At 38.9% G+C, this 22,176-nt stretch overlaps 1 protein-coding gene across 2 annotated transcripts in view; it reads left to right on the top strand.

Annotated features, from left to right (window-relative positions):
* fars2 (phenylalanyl-tRNA synthetase 2, mitochondrial) overlaps positions 1-22,176 on the top strand; it is a 127,947-nt gene that overhangs the window by 3,306 nt on the left and 102,465 nt on the right. The window contains exons 1-7 of one of the 2 annotated variants that reach the window (XM_030123490.1): positions 2,630-2,671; positions 2,771-3,093; positions 6,467-6,553; positions 7,033-7,092; positions 7,261-7,429; positions 8,765-8,924; positions 9,877-10,008. In XM_030123490.1, coding sequence (XP_029979350.1) covers positions 2,789-3,093; positions 6,467-6,553; positions 7,033-7,092; positions 7,261-7,429; positions 8,765-8,924; positions 9,877-10,008 — 913 coding nt within the window. In that variant the 5' untranslated portion in view covers positions 2,630-2,671; positions 2,771-2,788. Of the gene's footprint in view, positions 1-2,629; positions 2,672-2,770; positions 3,094-6,466; positions 6,554-7,032; positions 7,093-7,260; positions 7,430-8,764; positions 8,925-9,876; positions 10,009-22,176 lie in introns of those variants that run through there. The other variant, XM_030123489.1, reaches the window with a different exon arrangement.

The raw sequence follows: 22,176 nt of genomic DNA, 5'->3' as shown, positions 1-22,176 counted from the left end.
CATATTACAAAAAGCGATAAAACTGTAGGAAATATTCTGAAATCCAGACTAAAACTCTGTAAAATCGGGTTATAAAAGGTAGTAAAACATAGCGAAAAGATAATGAAATCAGCCAGAAAAATGGTAAAACCTGAGTAAATTTACTAAAGCAAAACAAAAAGATTGGAAAAACCAACAAAACAATGGGAAAACCCAATGAAACGATAGTAAAATCAGCCAGAAAAATGGTAAAACCTGAGTAAATTTACTAAAGCAAAACAAAAAGATTGGAAAAACCAACAAAACAATGGGAAAACCCAATGAAACGATAGTAAAATCAGACAGAAAAATGGTAAAACCTGAGTAAATTTACTAAAGACCAATGAAAAGATGATAAAACACAACTAACACAGTAAAATCATGTTACACAAAATGGTAAAACATGAGTAAATATAGTAAAACCTGATGAAAAGATTTGAAAAAACAACCAAAACATTGTAAAACCCAATTAAAAGATAGGAAAATCACACAGAATGATGGTAAAACCTGAGTAAATATACTAAAACCTAACAAAAAGATTGGAAAAACCAACAAAAAGATGGTAAAACCCAATGAAAAGGTGGTAAAATCAGACAGAAAAATGGTAAAAGCTGAGTAAATTTACTAAAGACCAATGGAAAGATGGTAAAACACAACTAAAACTTAGCAAAACCATGTTACACAAAGTAGTAAAACATGAGTAAATATACTAAAACCTGATGAAAAGATTGGAAAAACTAACAAAAACGTGGTAAAACCCAATGTAAAGACAGTAAAACCACACCGAAAAATGGTAAAACCTGAGTAAATATACTAAAACCTAATGGAAAGATGGTAAAATAGAACGTAAACAGTTAGCATATGTAAGTGACAAAACCATGGATGGATGAAGAGTAGCCCAAACTAATGTCAGACAAAGACTTTGGAAAAAAAACAAACGTAAAATGGTCAAATTAGAGTAAAATATTGTAAAACAAAACTAAAACTGACCAAAACCAGATTAGAAAAGGTTTTAAAACAACAGTAAATAAACTCCAGCCCAAGGTGAAGACAGTGAAACTGAATTCTAAACTTCGCTCTAAAACTCCCATCAGGATGTGAACGGCGTCGGAGGACAAGCTTGTGTTTTTTTTTTATCGTACCCTCTGCTGGTTTGTTTGTACGTCTGTGTAACTGATGCGATGCAGCGTTCACCTCCTCCACCGTCTGGGTTTATGGTCTCCACCTTCACCTGAGATGATAAATCTGATCTCGACATGATTTATTACAAATGTAAGGGTGAAAGCGATCCCCCCGACCTGTCAGCCAATCAGAGAGCAGGGATCCCGGGTCTAACTCGGATCGGTCTGGATAACGTCGAGTATCTAAAAATGTCTGGGTGTCGAAGATGAGCTTTCAGTCTGGACGTGGTGTTCAGACCAAACATGAAGCCACAGGAGGACTGAAAGGAGTCACATTTAGGGTTTTTTTTCAATGGAATTCTTCATTTTCCAACATTTCCCTGTGGTCTGCATAAACTGTAAACCAGGGCTGTCAAACATGCGTCCCGGAGGCCAAATGCGTCCGGCCAAAGGTTCTAATCTGGCCGCTGGGATGAATTTACAAAGAGTAAAAATTCCACTGTCAAGGCTGTGGAACTCATTTTAGTGTCGGTTCCACATACAGACCAATCTGATCTACAGTCAAATAATAACAGCAGAAGAACCCACAAAAAAGAATGACTGCAGATTTACTACTGGGTTTGATGTGAAAAAAAAACAAACATTATGTCTATAAATAATGACAACTTCAAGTTTTTGGCTTTGTTTTAGTGCAAAAAATAACATTAAATTATGAAAATATTTAGATTTACAAACTATCCTGTAACAATAAAATGTCAATAACCCAGTGTTTTTCAACCTTGGGGTTGGGACCCCACGTAGGGTTGCCTGAAATTTCTAGTAACTGATAAAAAATTAGAACTTACTAATAAAAATTTACATTATTTAGCCTAAATGTTGCCTAAAATTAACGTTTATTTACAACATATTATAGCAAACTATTACATGATCAAAAACAAATTAATTTTAGCCCAAAAAAAAAGTCTCCATTTTGAATGTCTGAGGTCGCCTGAAATTTGTGACATTCAAATGGGGTCAGGAGTCAAAAAAGGCTGGAAACCACTGGAATAACCTGAACAAATGTGCCCAACCTGAAATGTCTGTATTAAATTCAGTCCAGTTTGAACTCTTTTCTTCCTGTTCCTCAGTGTTTAGTGTCTTTGTAGATCTGATCCAGAATGCACATGGACTAATGAGAAGTGGAGGCAGAAGACTGGTAAAATTGCACTGATTTTTCTTAAGAAATTTCAGTTTTTTCAGGTTATTCACATCTTTTTTGTTTGGATAATTTATAAAAGTAAGTATTTTCATAATTTAATGGGTTTTTTACTAAAACATAGACAAAAATTGTCAGTTGTCATTATTTCTCGGTTATTCTGTTCTTATTTGACTGGGTCAGTCCACTGCAGGTCAAATCAGACTGAATGTGGAACCTGAAAGAACAGGCGTTTGAGAACCCTGCTGTAAATGCTCTGCTTGGGTCTGAAGTCTTCATTCACTAATCAGAACCAACGACCGTCAGATTGGATCGAGTAACAAACTCATACGTTCAGGTCGTTCTTTAGTTTGACTTTTGTCCAGTCGTTGTTTTTCGTCCCGTCTCGTTGAATCCGCTGAACACTTGTTTCTTTTTCTGTTTCTTATCATTTCAGCTTCATGGACCGATCATCATGAGACTCCGCCTCTTGCTCCTCCCCTCCCTCCGGTCTAAGCTCCACCCCCCACCCCGCCACTGCTGCTCGTCATCCCCGATAACCAATGGGGTCGCGTCGCGGAGACGCTTCAGCACAGAAGGCTCCGCCCCTCGGCCTGTGATTGGTCCAGACTCGGTGGAGGTGTTGGGTTACTCGTACCCCCGCGATGACTTCACCAACGTGACGCCGAAGATCTTAGAAAAAGTCGGGCGCAACCTCCACAATCAATCCCATCATCCTCTGTGGCTGATCAAGGAGCGAATCAAAGCTCACTTCTACAGGTACGAGTGTTTCCATGGAAACGTGACCATGTGTCTTTGAGTACTTAGAAAAGCGCCAAATAAAAGCAATGTATTATTATTATTATTATTATTATTATTATTATTATCATTATTATTATTATTATTATTATTATTATTATTATTATTATTATTATTATTATTATTATTATTACCTCCACCAAGGAGGTTATGTTTTCATCGGGGTTTGTTTATTTGTTTGTTTGTCTGTCTGTTTGTCTGTTAACAACATAACTCAAAATGTTATGGACAGATTTGTATGAAATTTTCAGGAAATGTTGATACTGGAACAAGGAACAAATGATTAAATTTTAGTGGTGATTGGGGGGGGGGGCGGTGGTCTGCCTTGGTGGAGGTCTGCGCTCTCCAAGTGCTTTTTTGGTTTCTATTTTTTTGTTAAATCAGTAGAAATGGTCATAATGAAAGTGAAACCTTGTATCTTTAGCCCCTTTTCCGCATCACTTCTGTTACAGTAATATTCCATCTTTATTCCAGAACGACGTCTGTAAATGAAATGGTGGGTCATTTAGTCCCACCTCTGTGACACCTCTAGAGGTAGGAACAGAACCCTGACAAAGGTGGGATTAGGATTCTGGAATACTCTGAAAAAGGAACGAGAATCGGATTTGTGCCGTTCAAACCGTCTTTAACAATATTCTGCCTCAACTTATGATTTCTACATGTGCATTACAGATCAGATCTACCAAGGCACAACACAGGCTGAATAATGTTAAAATTGCACTTATTTTTCTTCAGACATTTCAGGTTGTTCATATTTGTTCAGGTTATTGACGTTTTCTTATTAAAGGATATCAGAGTTTAATGTTCTTTGCAGTAAATCAAAGTGAAAAAAATTGGTGTTGCCATTATTTATAGGCATTATATCATATTATTGTTTTCACATTAAACCAAGAAGAAAATTTGGAGTCATTACTTTTAGGTTATTATTCTGTTATTTTCCAGTTTGACGCCCTTGACTGTTAATATCTTCTGCACTTTGCAAATTCATCCCACAGGCCGCATTGGAACCTTTGGCGGGCCGCATTTGGCCGCCGGACCGCATGTTTGAGACCCCTGATTTAGAACATGCACTGTAAAAAAACGGTATTATTTCAGCAGCAGGGGTGCCGAAAAAATACTGTTAAATAATGTAAAATAACCATCTCACAAAAATACGGTAATTTTCCATAATTAAAATACAGTTTTTTGCCCTAATTTTACGTGAGATTTTGCATATTTTTTTGACTTTTAATGTTTAATAAAGAATATTTTCATGTATTAAAACAATCAAATTATCTATAAATATAAATAATTTTCAATGAGACTCAGTTGTTCAATCCACTGATAAAAACTGTATTTTGACAGTTTATCAGCGCTTATACATGTTATACATTCACAAAAATACATTTATTCAACATTTTTGTTGTGAAACATCAAGATATTTGTCAATTAACAAACAAGTCATGTTAAACTGACAGAACAAATACTTCTTTTACGGTTAATTATCAGTAATTTTCTCTTGTTTTATTTTATTTTATTTTTTTACAGTATTAAACTTTAAATAAACAGTTTAATCTCATAAATAGAAAAGAAATATTTGTGAAATTATGACACATTTGCAAATATATTTTAACTGTATTTTTCTGTGAAAAAAGAAAATATTTCTTTTAAAAAACGGAAATTTTATGGTTATTCACAGTTACAGTTTTTTCATGTTATCTTACATTTGACATGTAAAATCAGTCTTTTTTTGTCATTTCATTGATATTTTCCTGTATCTTAAAAATACAGGAAAAATCTGTAAAGTAAACAGTGAAAATTCTGTTAAATTACAGATTTTTTTTACAGTGTGAAGTCCAAAGTGTGCATAATCTGCTCACCTGGACCCTGGAGGGTTAATATGGACGTGTCGGTGGACTGATCCTCAGTCTGTGAATCCGTCGTCCACATCCTGCGTCCGACGCGTCCTCCTGTCACTGTTTCTCTGCAGACTCACCACTTTCAGGCTCCGTGTAAAACTTTGCTGCATTGAACTCGGCACAAACCCCTCCTCCTCATTCGGAGGCGATAACACACACACACTCTGAGCGCCACACCGCCGTCGCATTAATGCCGCATTAATAAGTCATTAAGGAGTCGCTGAGTGTGTTGTCTGACAGTGGTTTATGACTCTGCCATTTCACAGGTCACGAACTTTACTCTTTAGAAAAGCCTGCGTTCTCTGATCGCAGCTCGGACGACACCTGAGGCCTGCTGGGTAATATATTTATACGCCACGGAAATGCCGCGGCCTCCGTCTGCGGTGCTTTAACTCTGAGGTCTGGTTGGTTTATTTGTGTTGTTGTGGACCAAGGTTAGTATCGTGAACGAAAACTAACAAAATGACAAAAACTAGAATTGAAAAAACATTTTTGTTAAGTGAAATAAATAAAAACTAGAATTAAACAAGTGTTCAGAGAAGGCAAACCCCCGCTAAGCACCCCAAACAGTGTGCATGTGTGGATGGACTATTTCTTTTTAAACTATGGATGTGCAAAACAAATTTCATAATGATATTTCACAAATTGCATTTTTTATGATTTTTTTGAAAATGGTGCATAAAAAATAAAAGTCAACAGAGCTTAACGGAAGAGAAATGGAGTGGAACGATATAGGCCTAGGCCCTGGGACCAACCCATTAAATTTTGGGCCAAGTAGGCCAAAGTTCAAGGTCACAGCAAGGTCACAACATCTACAATTTTCCTATCTGTCATCATTGAGCAATTTTTGAAAATTCATAAAAAATTCAAAACAACTCCAATTAGCCTCCAATCTGATCCACCTGTAGCTTAGAACAATATCTTGTATCTGGCACAAAATTGTCCACATCCACTGTGGAATGTGGACTCTGTGGACATTTACATTTAACATTGAAAATCCCATTTACCACACAGTTTTCATTTTAACTCAACAAGTATTGATTGGAATTGAATATAATTTGGCATACACATGACTGGTACCAAGCTTCAACTTTGTCATTCCTCTCCATTTCTCTTCTGTTACGCTCTGTTGACTTTTGTTATTTTTTATGCACCATTTTCAAAAAAATCATAAAAAGTGCAATTCGTGAAATATCATGAAATTTGTTTTGCACATCCAGAGTTTAGAAGAAATAGTCGATCCGCACATGCACACCGTCTGGGGTGCTTGGCGGAGGTTTGCGTTCTCTGAACACTTGTTCATTTTAGGTTTTTTCGTGGCAGTTGGGACTCGGTGGTCGTGGTCTGAATGTTCCGTCCTTCTGTCCTCGCCGTTTAAACAACAGGAACCTTTTCGTGAACCCGTGTATGACCCGTTTCCTTCCAATCCTCCACAGTTCGTACATGGGCCGATGGGGGAACCCGCTGTTCTCCGTCCACGACAACCTGAGCCCGGTCGTCACCGTGGAGCAGAACTTCGACAGGTCAGAAGATCCCATCAATTCAGTATCGATTAGTTATTGATTAGAGAGGAGACGAGGAGTTCATCTGAGCAGAACCTGAAGGACTTCATCAAATGCAGATCACACACGACTTTTACTGGATTAGTGTTGAATTTGTTGATATTTTTATTTAATAATCAACTAAATGAGCAGAAGGTTTAATTTCACAACAGACTGAAAAGAATTAGATGCATTTTGTAATAGATAGATAGATAGATACTTTATTCATCCCACAGGGAAATTTACAAGTACAAAATATTTGTACATTTTTTGGGAGAATATCGCAGCATTAAGTGAAATTCTGAGTTCTGATTGGATGAAATTCGAGGTCATGTGATCAGAACATCATCATCGTCTCCATCTGATGTCTTTTAGATCTAGAAAGACATTTTAATCCTGACAGATTTCACGCAAAAGGAGGTGTCAGTGAATCTGATTGGTCTGCTTGATTTGATTGACAGCTTACTGATCCCGCCCACCCACCCCAGCAGGAAGAAGGGCGACAACTACTACCTGAACAGGTGATGCCTTCATCCAACCACGTTTAAAAACACTGCAATTTGTAAAAAAAAAAAAAAAAAGGAAAATAATAGTAATTCTTTTTCTTTTTTTTTTTAATTAAAAAAACAAAAAAACACTGCAGTTCATTCTTCACCTGTTGCTGAATGTCTTCCCTTGGTCGTTTCCAGGGCAACGATGCTCCGGGCTCATACCTCCGCCCACCAATCAGACCTGGTCCGATCTGGGCTCGACGCCTTCCTATTGGCCGGAGATGTTTATAGGCGGGACGAGATCGATGCCAGTCACTACCCGGTTTTCCACCAGATGGAGGGAGTCCGACTCTTCTCCAACCACGAGGTTCGAGGCTGTTCAAAGGATTCTGTCGATGCTCAGATCTGACCGTTTCTAAAAGAGTTCTGGTGTTCATCATGTTTTATTTTTGAATCTCTCAGTTCTTTCATTTCAGTTTTTATTTCTGTTGAGTTGAATTTACTACTTTGGGTTCAGCGATTCTTTAGTTTTAGTTTGAGGTTTTCAGATGACCCATGAAAGTCGATGAAACGACTCGGTAGACCCGGCTTCATTTGTGACTCAGTTCATTTGGGGACTTTGTTCATTTAGGGACTTTATTCGTATGGGGACTCGGTTCAATCGCAGACTCGGTTTGATTGGGGACTCAGTTTGATCAGGGACTCAGTTTGTTCGGGGACCTGTTTCAACTAGGGACTCGGTTTGATCGGGGAGTCGGTTCAGTCAGGGACTCTGTTTGGGGAGCTGGTTCGATTTAGAACTCTGTTTGTTTGGCGACTTGGTTCAGTTTGGGACTTACTTTGATTTGGGACTTGTTTCGATTGGGACTCAGTCCATTTGGAAATTCGGTTCATTTGGGGACTCTGTTTGGGGACCTGGTACAATTTGGAACTTGGTTCATTTGGGAACTTGGTTAAATTTGGGACTCTGTTTGTTTTGGGACTTGGTTCAGTTTGGGACTCGGTTTGTTTGGGGGCTTGGTTTGATTGGGACTTGGTCCATTTAGCAACTCGGTTCGATCGGGGTCTCGGTTCATTTGGGGACTCTGTTTGGGGACCTGGTTCAGTTTGGAACTTGGTTTGTTTGGGGGCTTGTTTCAATTGGGACTCGGTCCATTTGGCAATTCAGTTTGATCGGGGACTCTGTTTGGGGACCTGGTTCAGTTTGGGACTCAGTTTGTTTGGGGGATTGGTTCGATTGGGACTTGGTCCATTTGGCAACTCGGTTCGATCGGGGACTCGGTTCATTTGGGGACTCTGTTCAAGTGGGGACTCTGTTTGGGGACCTGGTTCCTTTGGGAACTTGGTTCAATTTGGGACTCACTTTGTTTGGGGACTTGGTTCAGTTTGGGACTCAGTCCATTTGGCAGCTCGGTTTGATGGGGGACTCAGTTTTTTAGGGGTCTCGGTTCATTTGGAGAATTGATTTGATTGGGGACTTGGTTTGCTTTCTGTTAGATTGGGGAACCGGTTTGATCGGTACTTGGTTCGACTGGGACTTGATTACTTTGGGGACCTCTTTATAAAGGTGACAAATTACAACAAATCAAAATAAAGAAACAGAAAATAACATCAGTATCAGCCAAGAATGTGTACCACATGTACGGCATTAATAGAAACCCTGGTTCTGGTTCTGGTTCTGACAGTGTCTCCTGGGTCTCAGTTGTTTTCTCAGGTCAAGGATGGACACCAGTTGTCCCTGTTTGAGTCGGGAGGTCGACGGACGCCTCAGAAACAGGAAACGCACACTCTGGAGGCGGTCAAACTGGTGGAGTTCAACCTCAAACAGACGCTGACGCGACTCATCACCAACTTGTTCGGAGGTGAGACCATGGCAACGGGGGCGGAGTCAGCGTTAACCGATGGATTAGAGAACGAGATAATAGATGTTAAAAATGAGGATTTAGGAAAAGACGTAACTAGAATAAAGGTGAACTTGAACTGTAGAGAGAAAAAAAATGTGTGATGTGAGTTTTAAAAAATAATTTTAAATTGTCATTTTAGCGTTTATAAAAAAATATCTGTGAAGAAAAGATGCCAATGTATTGGACTGCAGAGGTATGAAGTGAGTTTAATGCCAGTCAAGGCCAATTTTACGATGAGAACCAGAAAGAGACAACTGTCAGAGTCAAAGAAAAGAAGTGATCAAAATAGAACCCATTGTTTTTTCCACTGGAGTCAGTAAATAAATATGAAGAATGGAGTTGGACGGTAAATGTCAGCGTTTCTTCCACACAGGTGAGTTTGATTCGGAGGTTGATGAAGGTAGACCGTTATTATGGGATGTTCTTATCTTTGCTAAGTTGCCATTTGTTGATCCACGGTTCAGACTAAACTGTGACAGGTCTGACCTTGTTTGTTGGATTCAAACAGATCTTTAGTTCAGCTACTGACGACACCAACCAACAGAAAACAGGAGATTAGTGGATTTACTGTGGCTGTTTTCAGTCTAAAAACAGAGCTAAGCTAACAGGGCTAAGCTAACAGAGCTAAGCTAACAGAGCTATAATGTAAACTATCAGCTGAAGATTCAAAAAGACAAAACCAGGTGAACTGAGCTGAAAAACTTCACCAAATCCAGGAGGGTTTTTATATTTATATATTTATTTATTTCTTGCTTGAAAGCATCGACTGATTCAGATCCAAACTAAGCTTCTTCTTCCTCCTCCTCTTCCTCTTCCTCCTTCTCCTCCTCCTCTTCTTCTTCCTCCTCTTCTTCCTCCTCCTCCTCCTCTTCCTCCTCCTCTACCTCCTCCTCTTCCTCTTCGTCTTCAGACTTGGAGGTCAGATGGGTCGACTGTTACTTCCCCTTCACTCATCCCTCCTTCGAGATGGAGGTGCGTTTCCATGGCGACTGGTTGGAGGTTCTGGGCTGTGGAGTGATGGAGCAGGAGCTGCTGAACTCTGGTCAGAACACACACATACACTTGACATACTTAGAACATACACAGAACATACTTACAACATACATGAGGGTTTGAGCAGCTGACTCGATGCATGGTCATGTATGTTGAAGTTACACATATGATCATTATGAACATCAGGATGAACCATCAAGACTCTAAGAGATGTTTAATATGACATTTTACATCAGACAAAGTAAACAAATAGGGTTTGAAGTAAAAAAAGAGACAAAAACAGGTAAAAGTACTGTTTGCTGTTTATTTCACTCATACAACAGCAGCTACAAAAAAAAATAAATATAAGCGTAAGTTTGTATGATCCAACTCGTGGTCCACAGACTGTGGCTCATTATCACCTGGACTTAAATTATTACACATTTTGCTTTTTTTACTGCTTTGCACATTCTTGTCATTCTCTGGATGAGCTTCATGAGGTAGTCACCTGACATGTTTTCCAAAAGTCTGAAGGAGTTCCCAGAGATGCTGAGCACTGGTTGGACATCTGAGGTCCATCTAATGTCATTTAAATGAGAAGGGGAGTCCAAACTTTGGACTGGTAGTGTACATACCACAGGCGGTTTCTGTCCGACTGCAGTGGAAGCTCACCTTCCCCTAAATGACTCAAATTAAATGGTCAAATCTGTTCAGTTGTGTTGACTTTTTATTGACTCCAAATGTGTTAGAACACGTTCATCTCACAGACGAGTTCGTTTAGAATCAGCTTTATCACAAATCAGTGGACTCGATGTTGTTCACTTCTCCTCCATTCCCGTTGCGCTGTTTTCTCATACGATCTATCATCAATGCATTTGCCCGTAGACGCTCAGCATCTCTGGGGGTGAATGGAGCTGTGGGCGGAGCTCAGCCGGGCCGGATGCTGAGCTTCCACGTGCTGATTGGAGGATCAGTCGAAAGGCTGAATCCTGTTTGACTGACAGCTATTTTCAGATCTCCTCCTTCACTGACACAGTTCAGTCTAATACACAGTTTAATAATGCACATCCTTCTGTGAAATCAAGAGAGAAACTACTATGAAATTACTTGTTCATTCCTTGCACTGTAAATAAAACACACTCATTGTACTTCCTTGTTTCAATTTAACATAATTTCAACGTTTTCTTGTTTCAGTTTCATAATTTAATCATTTCTTGTTCAAGTTTAATATCGTTTTGTGGATAGTTAAATCAGTGATACTGTTGGCAAGGTTGGAGTGAACTAGCTGTCTAGCAAGGTGCGCATGATGGCAGACAATGCTAATGTTGTCGACCTGATTTTGACAAAGCCATTTGATAGTCTTCCTTACGAGGAGAAACTTCGAATTAAACAGCAGGGCAGATCAACACCTGACATTCACCTGGTGCAAAAAGTAGGAAAAGCTACAGGTCCTTTCAACACTCCTGGTATGGTAAAGTTAGCTGGCCAATGAGCTTCCCCTCTGAAAGACGAGCAGCCGCCACTGGTACATACATACATGTACATACACATACATATATACACCATATATGCCTTCAGCTATACTCGTATATCATAATGTTTGTTACATCAGTGTATATTATACCATCAAAACACAATTATACCAACAATAACATGATTCTTATTACTAGCACCACCACATGTAACAGCTTATTATTATATTAATAATATATAATATCTGTATAGTTACTTTTCTATTCATTAATAATAACAATAATAACAATAATAATAATAATAATAATAATCTGAGATGAAATGGAGTTGTTGGATGGAACTGATCTTGGGGCTAAAAACACTGCCTTAGAGGTTGTCGTTTTCTTGGAAATGCAGATATTTTTCTAAGTATCGTCCATCCAGGGACTCTTCCACTGATAGTAAATCTCTGAACGGAGGCAGTGTCAGTTCAATATCCAATCAAAATGCACAATTAAATGCTGTCAAAACAAACACCCATTGATCTGTTGACCATTTAGACGTCGCAGAGGCCAACAGACGGGTTTAACACCGCTGCCGTCGTTAAATCAGCGAACACCGTAGGAAAAAAGATGTCGACGCGAAGCCCGTTCGTGGTCTCTCGGCCTGGGCTAAGTGGCTCCAAGCTCTGCCTTAAACGTCGCTGTATCTGCGCTCCACTTCACCGCCGCTTGTTTCGATCAATAATAGATGCTTTGAAACACAGAGAGCGGCCGATCAAACCGCCGCCGCCGCTCGCAGACAGGGGTGTGTTAATTGACTGAGTTCAGGATGTGACATAACAAGACCTGCTGTTACAGCTGATGTCCAAGACGAAGATGTAAACGCCTGCACCTGCATGTATGCATGTATATATGATGGAGAAGAAAGAGGACAGGGTGGAAAAGCAAGGGATGGATGGATGGACGGACGGACAGATGGATGGATGTTTGGACAAATGATGGATGGATGGATGGACAAACTGATGAAAGGTGGATGGATGGACAAATGAACATTGGATAGACGGATGGACAGACAGATAGATGAATGGACAAATGGACATTGGACGGATGGACAGATGGACAGGTGAAGTGTCTGTAATGGATCAGAGTCCAGGTTTATCTGACGACTTGCTTTTTATTAAACTTCTATTTCCTTGTTTCATTTTTGAGCTTTTACAACACAAACACTTCGAACATCACGTCAGCTGGACTAAATGAGATAAAAACAACAAAAAAAAGATAAAAATAACAGAAAATACCAAATCATTAAGCACAAAAAGAACACTGAAGACAAAATAAAAACGAAGAAGAACTAACGAGTGAAACAAAAACAGCGGAAAAGATAGAAAACAAAAAAAGACTCCAGATGAAAATAAAACAGACGTTAAAGAACCGACACGATGAAGACGACATGGACACGAGGATGATGATGCTGATGTTTGTTCCATCTTTGTCTGAACTGAAATGACCTTCATCTGACCAAGGTTATAATCGTTAACGAGAACTAAGGAAATGACGAAAACTAGAATTGTAAAAACATTTTCGTTAACTGAAATAAATAAAAACTATAATTAAAGGGAAAAAATGATAACTAACTGAAACTGTATTGTGTGTTTACAAAACTAACTAAAACATATAAAAATTATGGATAAAATTCCCTTCATTTTTGTATTTGTCAATGTCGGATTGATACCAAAGCGATTTATTTCCCTCTCAGTTTTCTGTGCTGTCACCATACAACACTTTTTGGTCGGTCACTTGTGTTCACTTTTGGTTTCCAGTCGTCTTCTGGTCCCCACTCTACCTGGAAACATGGAGACTAAAGTTGGGAGAAAGCAGCAGAGTCCTGTCTGGGATTTATTTGAATACGACGACAGAGAAGAAGAGAAAAGAGACGACTGAACTAAAACTAAGCATTTCCAAAAAAATGAAAACTAATAAAAACTAGCAAACCTGCTCTAAAAATGAATTAAAACTAACTGAATTAGAGAAAAAAAAGTCAAAACTAAATAAAACTAAACTAGAATGAAAAATCCAAAACTATTAGAACCTTGCCTCTGACCTCTGACCTTTGACCTCTGCTGAGGGTAGTTTCTGCAGACCAACCCTCCTCTCCTTCAACTCCGATTGCGTTCGTTGTCAACTGATATTTTTAAAGCGATGAACTGAGATAAAAAATGAACATGTGTTTTAACAACGAGCACGAAAATAATTAACGGACGATGAAAATAACGACGGGGTGGCGGTCTCGGCGGCAGGAAAACACCTTTAGCTGTAATTAAAGCAGATCACAGGTGACACAAACGTTGGCATAAAGTGAAAATACAGCGTCTGGTGGGCTGTGAAACGTCCACGTGAACAGAATGAAGTTGTGTTTTTCTGAATGGGCGTCCATCTGCTCGCTGCTCCAAACATCAGTATGAGGACGGCGCTCGCTCCTCGCTGCATGTGCACACCCTTACGTCAAATTAAAGTCATGACGGTGACAGTTTGTGAAACCTGAGAGAGGGGAGGGGTGTGTGTGTGGGGGGAGTGGGCGGGGCCTAACGGCGGGCGCTGCAGCAACACTCCCGACAGTCCGTCCATTCACTGCAGGAGAAGAATCCTGACGTCGACTTTCATTCACTTTATGGAGACGGTCCATGTGTGCTTCTATGAAACTGCACTGTAAAAAAAAAATCTGTAATTTAACAGAATTTTACTGTTTATTTTACAGATTTTTCCTGAATTTTTAAGATGGAGGAAAATATCAATGAAATGAAAAAAATAGACTGTGATTTTACATGTCAAATGTCTAACATGAAAAAACTGTAACTGTGAAGAACCATAAGATTTCAATTTTTTAAACAAATTTTTTCTTTTTTCACAGACAAATACAGTTAAAATACATTTGCAAATGTATCATAATTTCACAAATATTTCTTTTCTATTTATGAGATTAAACTGTTAATTTAAAGTTTAATACTGTAAAAAGAATTTAAAATAATAAAAACGAGATAAAATTACTGACAATTAACCATAAAAGAAGTATTTGTTCTGTCAGTTGAACCAGACTTGTTTGTTAATTGACAAATATCTTGTGTAATTACAGGAGGTTTCACAACAAAAATGTTGAATAAATGTATTTTTGTGAATGTATAACATGTATAAGCACTGATAAACTGTCCAAATACAGTTTTTATCAGTGGATTGGACAACTGAGTCTCATTGAAAATTATTTATATTTATAGGTAATTTGTTTGTTTTAATACATGAAAATATTCCTTATTAAACGTTAAAAAGTTTTTAAAAAAATGCAAAATCTCATGTAAAGTTAGGGCAAAAAAACTGTATTTTAATCATGGAAAATTACCATATTTTTATGACATGGTTATTGTCTGTTATTTAACAGTATTTTTTCCGCACCCCTGCTGCCGGAATATTACCATTTTTTCCAGTTTTTTTTTTTTTTTTTTTACAGTGTGGGTTTATTTTGGTATCTGTCACTTTTCCATTATTTTAGACCCAATAATAAAAGGTAAATGTAGACATATTTAACCCCAGGATAGACCTAATGATGACCTCAGATAAATGCATAAAAAATTTTACTCTTTACTCTGATTCTTCCCATAATTAATGAATTTATAATCAAATACTGGTTCCAAAACTAGGACCCAAATATGGACATTAAATCTCCTCAGGTGTCAGTGCATTAGATGTGTAAACATGTGTAAATGCTCTTCTATAGACTCCAAATACAGACACTGTGTTCAGTGTGTGGATCCTAGTGGTTTTTCTAATCCACACATGTGGGTTTGGCATCAAGCTCAGTCTCATTCCAGTTTTGGTGCGGAACCCATCGTGTCCACTGGGGTTACGTGCAGAACCCAAACATTTAAACACATATAAATCATGAGTGATTTTTCAACAGTGGTCATTTTTGTGAAACACTCTGCCTTGAATAATTAGTTCAATTCCCAAAATGCACCTGTGAGAGAATAAAGAGATATTTTAAAAAAACAAAAAAATAGCAGGGGGTAATTTTCGTGTCCTTTTGACTGTGTTACATGCGGATTTATGTATAAAAAAATATATATTTAAAAAACATAAAAATGTGTTTAACCTGAAATTTTTTTTTCTTTCGTTTTCTTTCTTTCTTTCTTTCTTTCTTTCTTTCTTTGTATTTCTTTCTGTCTTTCTTTCTTTCTTTGTATTTCTTTCTGTCTTTCTTTCTTTCTTTCTTCCTTCCTTCCTTTCTTTCTTTGTCTTTCTTTCTTTCTGTCTTTCTTTCTGTCTTTCTTTCTTTCTTTTTTTCTTTGCATTAGCAGTGATTTATGTCCCTGCGACATAAGAAAACACACTCACACCACTTGGGTTTTCATGTATTTCTTGGACCTTTCATTTAATTACTTAATTACTTTAGTGAAAATTCCAAACTAAACCAGAAACATCAGCAAAATGAACCTGAATCTAAAACTTAACGCTCAGATGTGATGCTTTACAGAACATGGGTTCTCCCGTTCTCCTTATGTTATGAGCAGAACATGTTCTCATGCTCACATTCCTTCATTATCTGTTTTTTTCTTCTTTTCTTTGTTTGGTCATTGTCAGTGCAGGAATTAAGTTTGTCACACTTAAGTAGGTTTACATGCATTTAGGGGACTTACCATTGAATTCCATTCATTTTGTGGAGACTAGACCCAACCTAAACCAGGAATAGACCCTGTCTGAGTCTGTCCCTCAGCTGTATTCTGAATCTAACATGTAGATCAGTCATGTCTAATCCATTGGATGTGAGGGTGACGGTGTGGGGACCGCTGTTTGTCCCCAGAACGCAGTGAAAACGTGGACACACACTCGTTCACGCTTCCTTCATTCTCATTCTCACTCTTTCAACTCTCCACCTCCCCTTCGTATCCACTGCGGCAGTGTGGCTGTGTTGCCGTGGAAACCACTCATTTGACACCCCCTTCCCTGAACCCCCCCCCCCCCCCCCCCCTTCTCGTTTTCCATCCCCTCCACACACTTTACTGTAGAGAGAGAGAGAGACAATGGCAAGGAAGAGGAAAACTGGGCGAGCGAGCACTGGAATGAATGTGATGACAGCAGAGAGAGAGAGAAATGACTGAGGAGGGAGGGAGGGAGGGAGGAGGGAGGGAAGATTAAACGGGTGGCAGGACCTGGTCTCCACATGGAGGCGGAGCCAAGGGACGCCAGTTGGCGTGTGTGTGTTATTTAATGATGTTCAGGCGTGAACGCCATATGTGAAGCCTGAGGCCTGAAGGAGACACGAGGGAGAGGAGAGGAGGGGAGGGGAGGGGGTGAGGGAGGAGGAGAGGAGAGAGGAGATGAGGGGAAGGGAGGAGGAGAGGAGAGGAGAGGAAGGAGGAGACGAAGGGAGGGGGTTAGGGAGGAGGAGAGGAAGAGGAGAGAGGAGACAAGAGGAAGGGGTGAGGGAGGAGGAGAGGAGGAGGAGAGGAAGGAGAAGATGAGGGGAGAGAGTGAGGGAGGAGGAGGAGAGAGAGGAGAGGTAATCAGGAGACGAGGGGAGGGGGTGAGGGAGGAGGAGAGGAGGAGGAGAGAGAAGAGAGGAAGGGGTGAGGGAGTAAGAGAGGAGAGGAGGGAGTTAGATCAGTGAAGGACAAGGAGATGAAGACAAGAAAAGAAGAAATGAATGAGTGAATATTTAATAAATATGAAAATAGGGAAATAATAAATAAATTATATCACAAATAATCACAATAAATATTTATGTTATTTCTTTAAAACATTAAAGCTGACTTAAAAACAAAAGATGAAAACATGATAAAGACAAAGAAGAAGTTTCAAATGAGATGAAGATGTAAAAAAACAAACAAAACAGAAGGAATGAAGAGGAGACACTGAACAGTTTGAACCAGGTTTGGATTGAACTGATCCAGTTTAGAGTCCAGTTCAGGTCAAACACATGAACCTTCAACACGACCTTCAGTCAGTCTGTGAAGCAAGGTTATTATCGTTAACGAAAACTAACGAAATGACGAAAACTAAAATTGTAAAAACACTTACGTTAACTGAAATAAATAAAAACTATAATTAAAGGAAAAAAAACGATAACTAACTGAAACTGTATTGTGTGTTTACAAACTAACTGAAACGGATAAAAATTCTGGATGAAATTCCCTTCGTTTTCGTCTTTGTCAGTGTCGGTTTGATACGAAATCGATTTATTTCGCTCCCGCAATTTTCTCTGCTGGCACCACGTGATATTTAAGGGTCCGTCACTTGTGTTCACTTGTGGTTTCCAGTCGTCTTCTGGTCCCCACTCTACCTGGAAACATGGAGACTAAAGTTGGGAGAAAGCAGCAGAGTCCTGTCTGAGATTTATCTGAATACGACGACAGAGAAGAAGAGAAAAGAGACGACTGAACTAAAATCAAACTAAAACTAAGCATTTAGAAAAAAAAAGAAAACTAATAAAAACTAGCAAACCTGCTCAAAAAACAAATTTAAATGAACTGAATTAGAGAAAAAAGTCAAAACTAAATAAAACTAAACAAGAATGAATAATCCAAAACTATTAGAACCTTGGTGTGAAGACTGAAGAGGTGAGGTACGTCTAAAATCAGCTGGTTCATGTCCTAGACCAGTTCTGCTGTGGTTCATGTCCTAGACCAGTTCTGCTGTGGTTCATGTCCTAGACCAGTTCTGCTGTGGACCCACTGAGGACGGCCTGGGGTTTCCTGTTTCAGTTGGTTTATTTGCATTGACACAGTGGAGGTGGTCCACGGGGTCTGGTCCTGGTCCTGATCCAGGCTCTGGGCTCCTGACCTGGACCTGGACCTGGACCAGGTCTGAGCCACCAGGACGCCTCAGGTAACGATGCTTTAACGAAGTCCTCCTGGACCTGAACCACAGAAAACCATGTGGGTCAGAAAGAGAACCAGGAGAGTCTAGAGCAGAAACACTGCGACAAAAGAACAGAAACACTGCGACAAAAGAACAGAAACACTGCGACAAAAGAACAGAAACACTGCGACAAAAGAACAGAAACACTGCGACAAAACAACAGAAACACTGCGATAAAAGAACAGAAACACTGCAACAAAACAACAGAAACACTGCGACAAAAGAACAGAAACACTGCGACAAAAGAACAGAAACACTGCGACAAAACAACAGAAACACTGCGATAAAAGAACAGAAACACTGCGACAAAACAACAGAAACACTGCGACAAAACAACAGAAACACTGCGATAAAAGAACAGAAACACTGCGACAAAACAACAGAAACACTGCGACAAAACAACAGAAACACTGTGATAAAAGAACAGAAACACTGCGACAAAACAACAGAAACACTGCGACAAAACAACAGAAACACTGCGATAAAAGAATAGAAACACTGCGACAAAACAACAGAAACACTGCGACAAAACAACAGAAACACTGCGATAAAAGAACAGAAACACTGCGACAAACCAACAGAAACACTGTGACACAAGAACAGAAACACTGCGACAAAACAACAGAAACGACAAATGAACAATGAAAAGAACAATGACAACAGAGCGGTCATTCATGTCCTATGAATGACAAAAAAAGACAAAAGTAATAATAATAATAATATTAAACTAATCACATGGAGTTAACCACATTTGCATCCCTTCAGTGATGGGTGTTGCCATGGTGATTCAGCAAACTTTGACATATTTTTGCTAGAAATGGCTCGATGTCAGCCCTCACTGCAAAACTGAGAAACTTCAAAACTTCAGCCCCTGCATGAGGTTTGACGTAGATGGACCAGATTAGTAGAAACATTCATCAGAGATCAACAAAAATACATGTAGTAAACATTAGGTAACATGTAGTAAACATTATTTTACATGTAGTAAACATGTAGTAAACATTATTTTACATGTAGTAAACATGTAGTAAACATTATTTTACATGTAGTAAACATTATTTTACATGTAGTAAACCTGTAGTAAACATTATTTTACATGTAGTAAACATGTAGTAAACATTATTTTACATGTAGTAAACATTATTTTACATGTAGTAAACATGTAGTAAACATTATTTTACATGTAGTAAACATGTAGTAAACATTATTTTACATGTAGTAAACCTGTAGTAAACATTATTTTACATGTAGTAAACATGTAGTAAACATTATTGTACATGTAGTAAACATTAGTTTACATGTAGTAAACATGTAGTAAACATTAGTTTACATGTAGTAAACATTAGTTTACATGTAGTAAACATGTAGTAAACATTATTTTACATGTAGTAAACATTATTTTACGTGTAGTAAACATGTAGTAAACATTATTTTACATGTAGTAAACATGTAGTAAACATTATTGTACATGTAGTAAACATTAGTTTACATGTAGTAAACATGTAGTAAACATTAGTTTACATGTAGTAAACATGTAGTAAACATTAGTTTACATGTAGTAAACATTATTTTACATGTAGTAAACATGTAGTAAACATTATTTTACATGTAGTAAACATTATTTTACGTGTAGTAAACATGTAGTAAACATTATTTTACATGTAGTAAACATTATTATACATGTAGTAAACATGTAGTAAACATTATTTTACATGTAGTAAACATGTAGTAAACATTATTTTACATGTAGTAAACATTAGTTTACATGTAGTAAACATGTAGTAAACATTATTTTACATGTAGTAAACATTATTATACATGTAGTAAACATGTAGTAAACATTATTTTACATGTAGTAAACATTAGTTTACATGTAGTAAACATGTAGTAAACATTATTTTACATGTAGTAAACATTAGTTTACATGTAGTAAACATTAGTTTACATGTAGTAAACATGTAGTAAAGGAGATGGAGTGAGAGGACAGGAGGAGACGGAGTGAGACTTAACGAGATTTTAATGGAGATGGATGAAAGGATGAAGGAGAAAGAGATAAATGTCTTCATTAATTCACTGAAGGGGAGGGACGAGCGAGGTAGGGTTAGAGTAGAGGAGAGAGAGACGTCTTCTTCTTTTATTAATTGATGGTGTCCCTGGAGACCACGTCCTCCATCAGTCAGTGTGTTGATGTGACGCTCACTGTCCACTTCAGGTTCTGTGTCGACCTTTGATACGTGTTGTGTATTTACCTGGACCTGTGTGTGTGTGTGTCTTTTACGTTGTCTTCGTACTTTACGTCTTTTGCGTTGTCTCGTTGTGTCTTTTGTGTCGTCTTCATTCATTGTTTCCTATTTGTTATCCCGTTGTGTCTTTTATGTCGTCATCTCATTGTGTCTTTTGCGTCATCTTCGTCCCGTTGCGTCTTTTGCACTGTCATCATATCATTATGTCTTTTGCGTTGTCCTGTTGTGTCTTTTGCGTTACCTTCATCCTGTTGCATCTTCTGCGTTCTTTTGTGTTTTTTTATCTTAGTCCTGTTGCATCTTTTGTGTGTCCTTCGTCCTTTTGCGTCTTGTGCGCTGTCCTGTTGCGTCTTTTGTTAAATCTGAGGACAGGCCTGAGGACGATGTCTATAAAGGACAGGGCGGAGCGAGGGCGGGATCAGGTTGTAGGTAAAGAGGTAGAGGTGTCAATCAGGCCCCAGAGGTCAGAGGTCAGGAGGAGGGGGCGGGTCCTTACAAGTCTGAGAACACAAAGGAGCAGAGGGGTCGCCATGGGTGCAGATTATTTATCTAGTGTTGAAAGCCAACGATTGGACATGAAACCCCAGGGGGCTGGCAAGGGGCGGAGCCACAGGAGTTTAATGAGAGATGGATGAGGGAGGAGGGGAGGGGAGGGGTCACATGATTTATTCAGAGGGAGGGGATTAAGACGGAGAGCTGCCACCTGAACCACACACAGACGCACAAACGCACACAAAGACACACACACACAAACACACACACAGACGCACACAAAGACACACACAGATGCACACAAAGACACACACAAAGACACACACAGATGCACAAACGCACACAAAGACACAAACACACACACAGACGCACAAACACACACAGAGATGCACAAAGACACACACACACAGACACACAAAGACACACACACACACACAGACACATAAACACACACACAGATGCACAAACGCACACAAAGACACACACACACAGAGACAGACACACAAATGCACACAAAGACACAAACACACACAGAGACGCACAGATGCACACAAAGACACACACACACAGACACACAAACGCACACAAACACACACAGACACACAAACACACACAGACGCACAAACGCACACAAAGACACACAGACACACAAACACACACACAGACGCACAAACGCACACAAAGACACACACAAACACACACAAACACACACACAAACACACACACACAAACACACAGATCCACAAACCCACACACACACACACAGATGCACAAACGCACATGCAGACACGCAAACGCACACACAGATGCACAAACACACACATACACACACTCACTTCCTTTCCATCATTCATTCTAGTTGTTTCGTTGTGTTGTTTATTTCCACATATTCTTTCTTCATATTCATTCGTTTTGTCTTTCTTCATGGTGTGTGTGTGTGTGTTTGTTTGTGTGTGTGTGTCTTTGTATGTTTTTGTCGTCACTTGGCAGCAGCGCCTGAAAATCTCCTATAGTTGTGTTGGTTTGTGTTTGTTTTTTTTACCTCTTTGTTCATCTTTTTGTGCGTCTCCTGACCTGTAGTGTGTGTGTTTTGTGTCATTACTGTGTCGTAGTTCTCGAAAAAGACACAAGATGAAGACAGTG

This window comes from Sphaeramia orbicularis, chromosome 20 (assembly GCF_902148855.1).
Source record: "Sphaeramia orbicularis chromosome 20, fSphaOr1.1, whole genome shotgun sequence".
Classification (NCBI taxonomy): Eukaryota; Metazoa; Chordata; class Actinopteri; order Kurtiformes; family Apogonidae; genus Sphaeramia; species Sphaeramia orbicularis.
The sequence above is the reverse complement of the archived record's forward strand: the minus strand, read 5'-3'. Positions and strand labels throughout refer to the sequence as shown.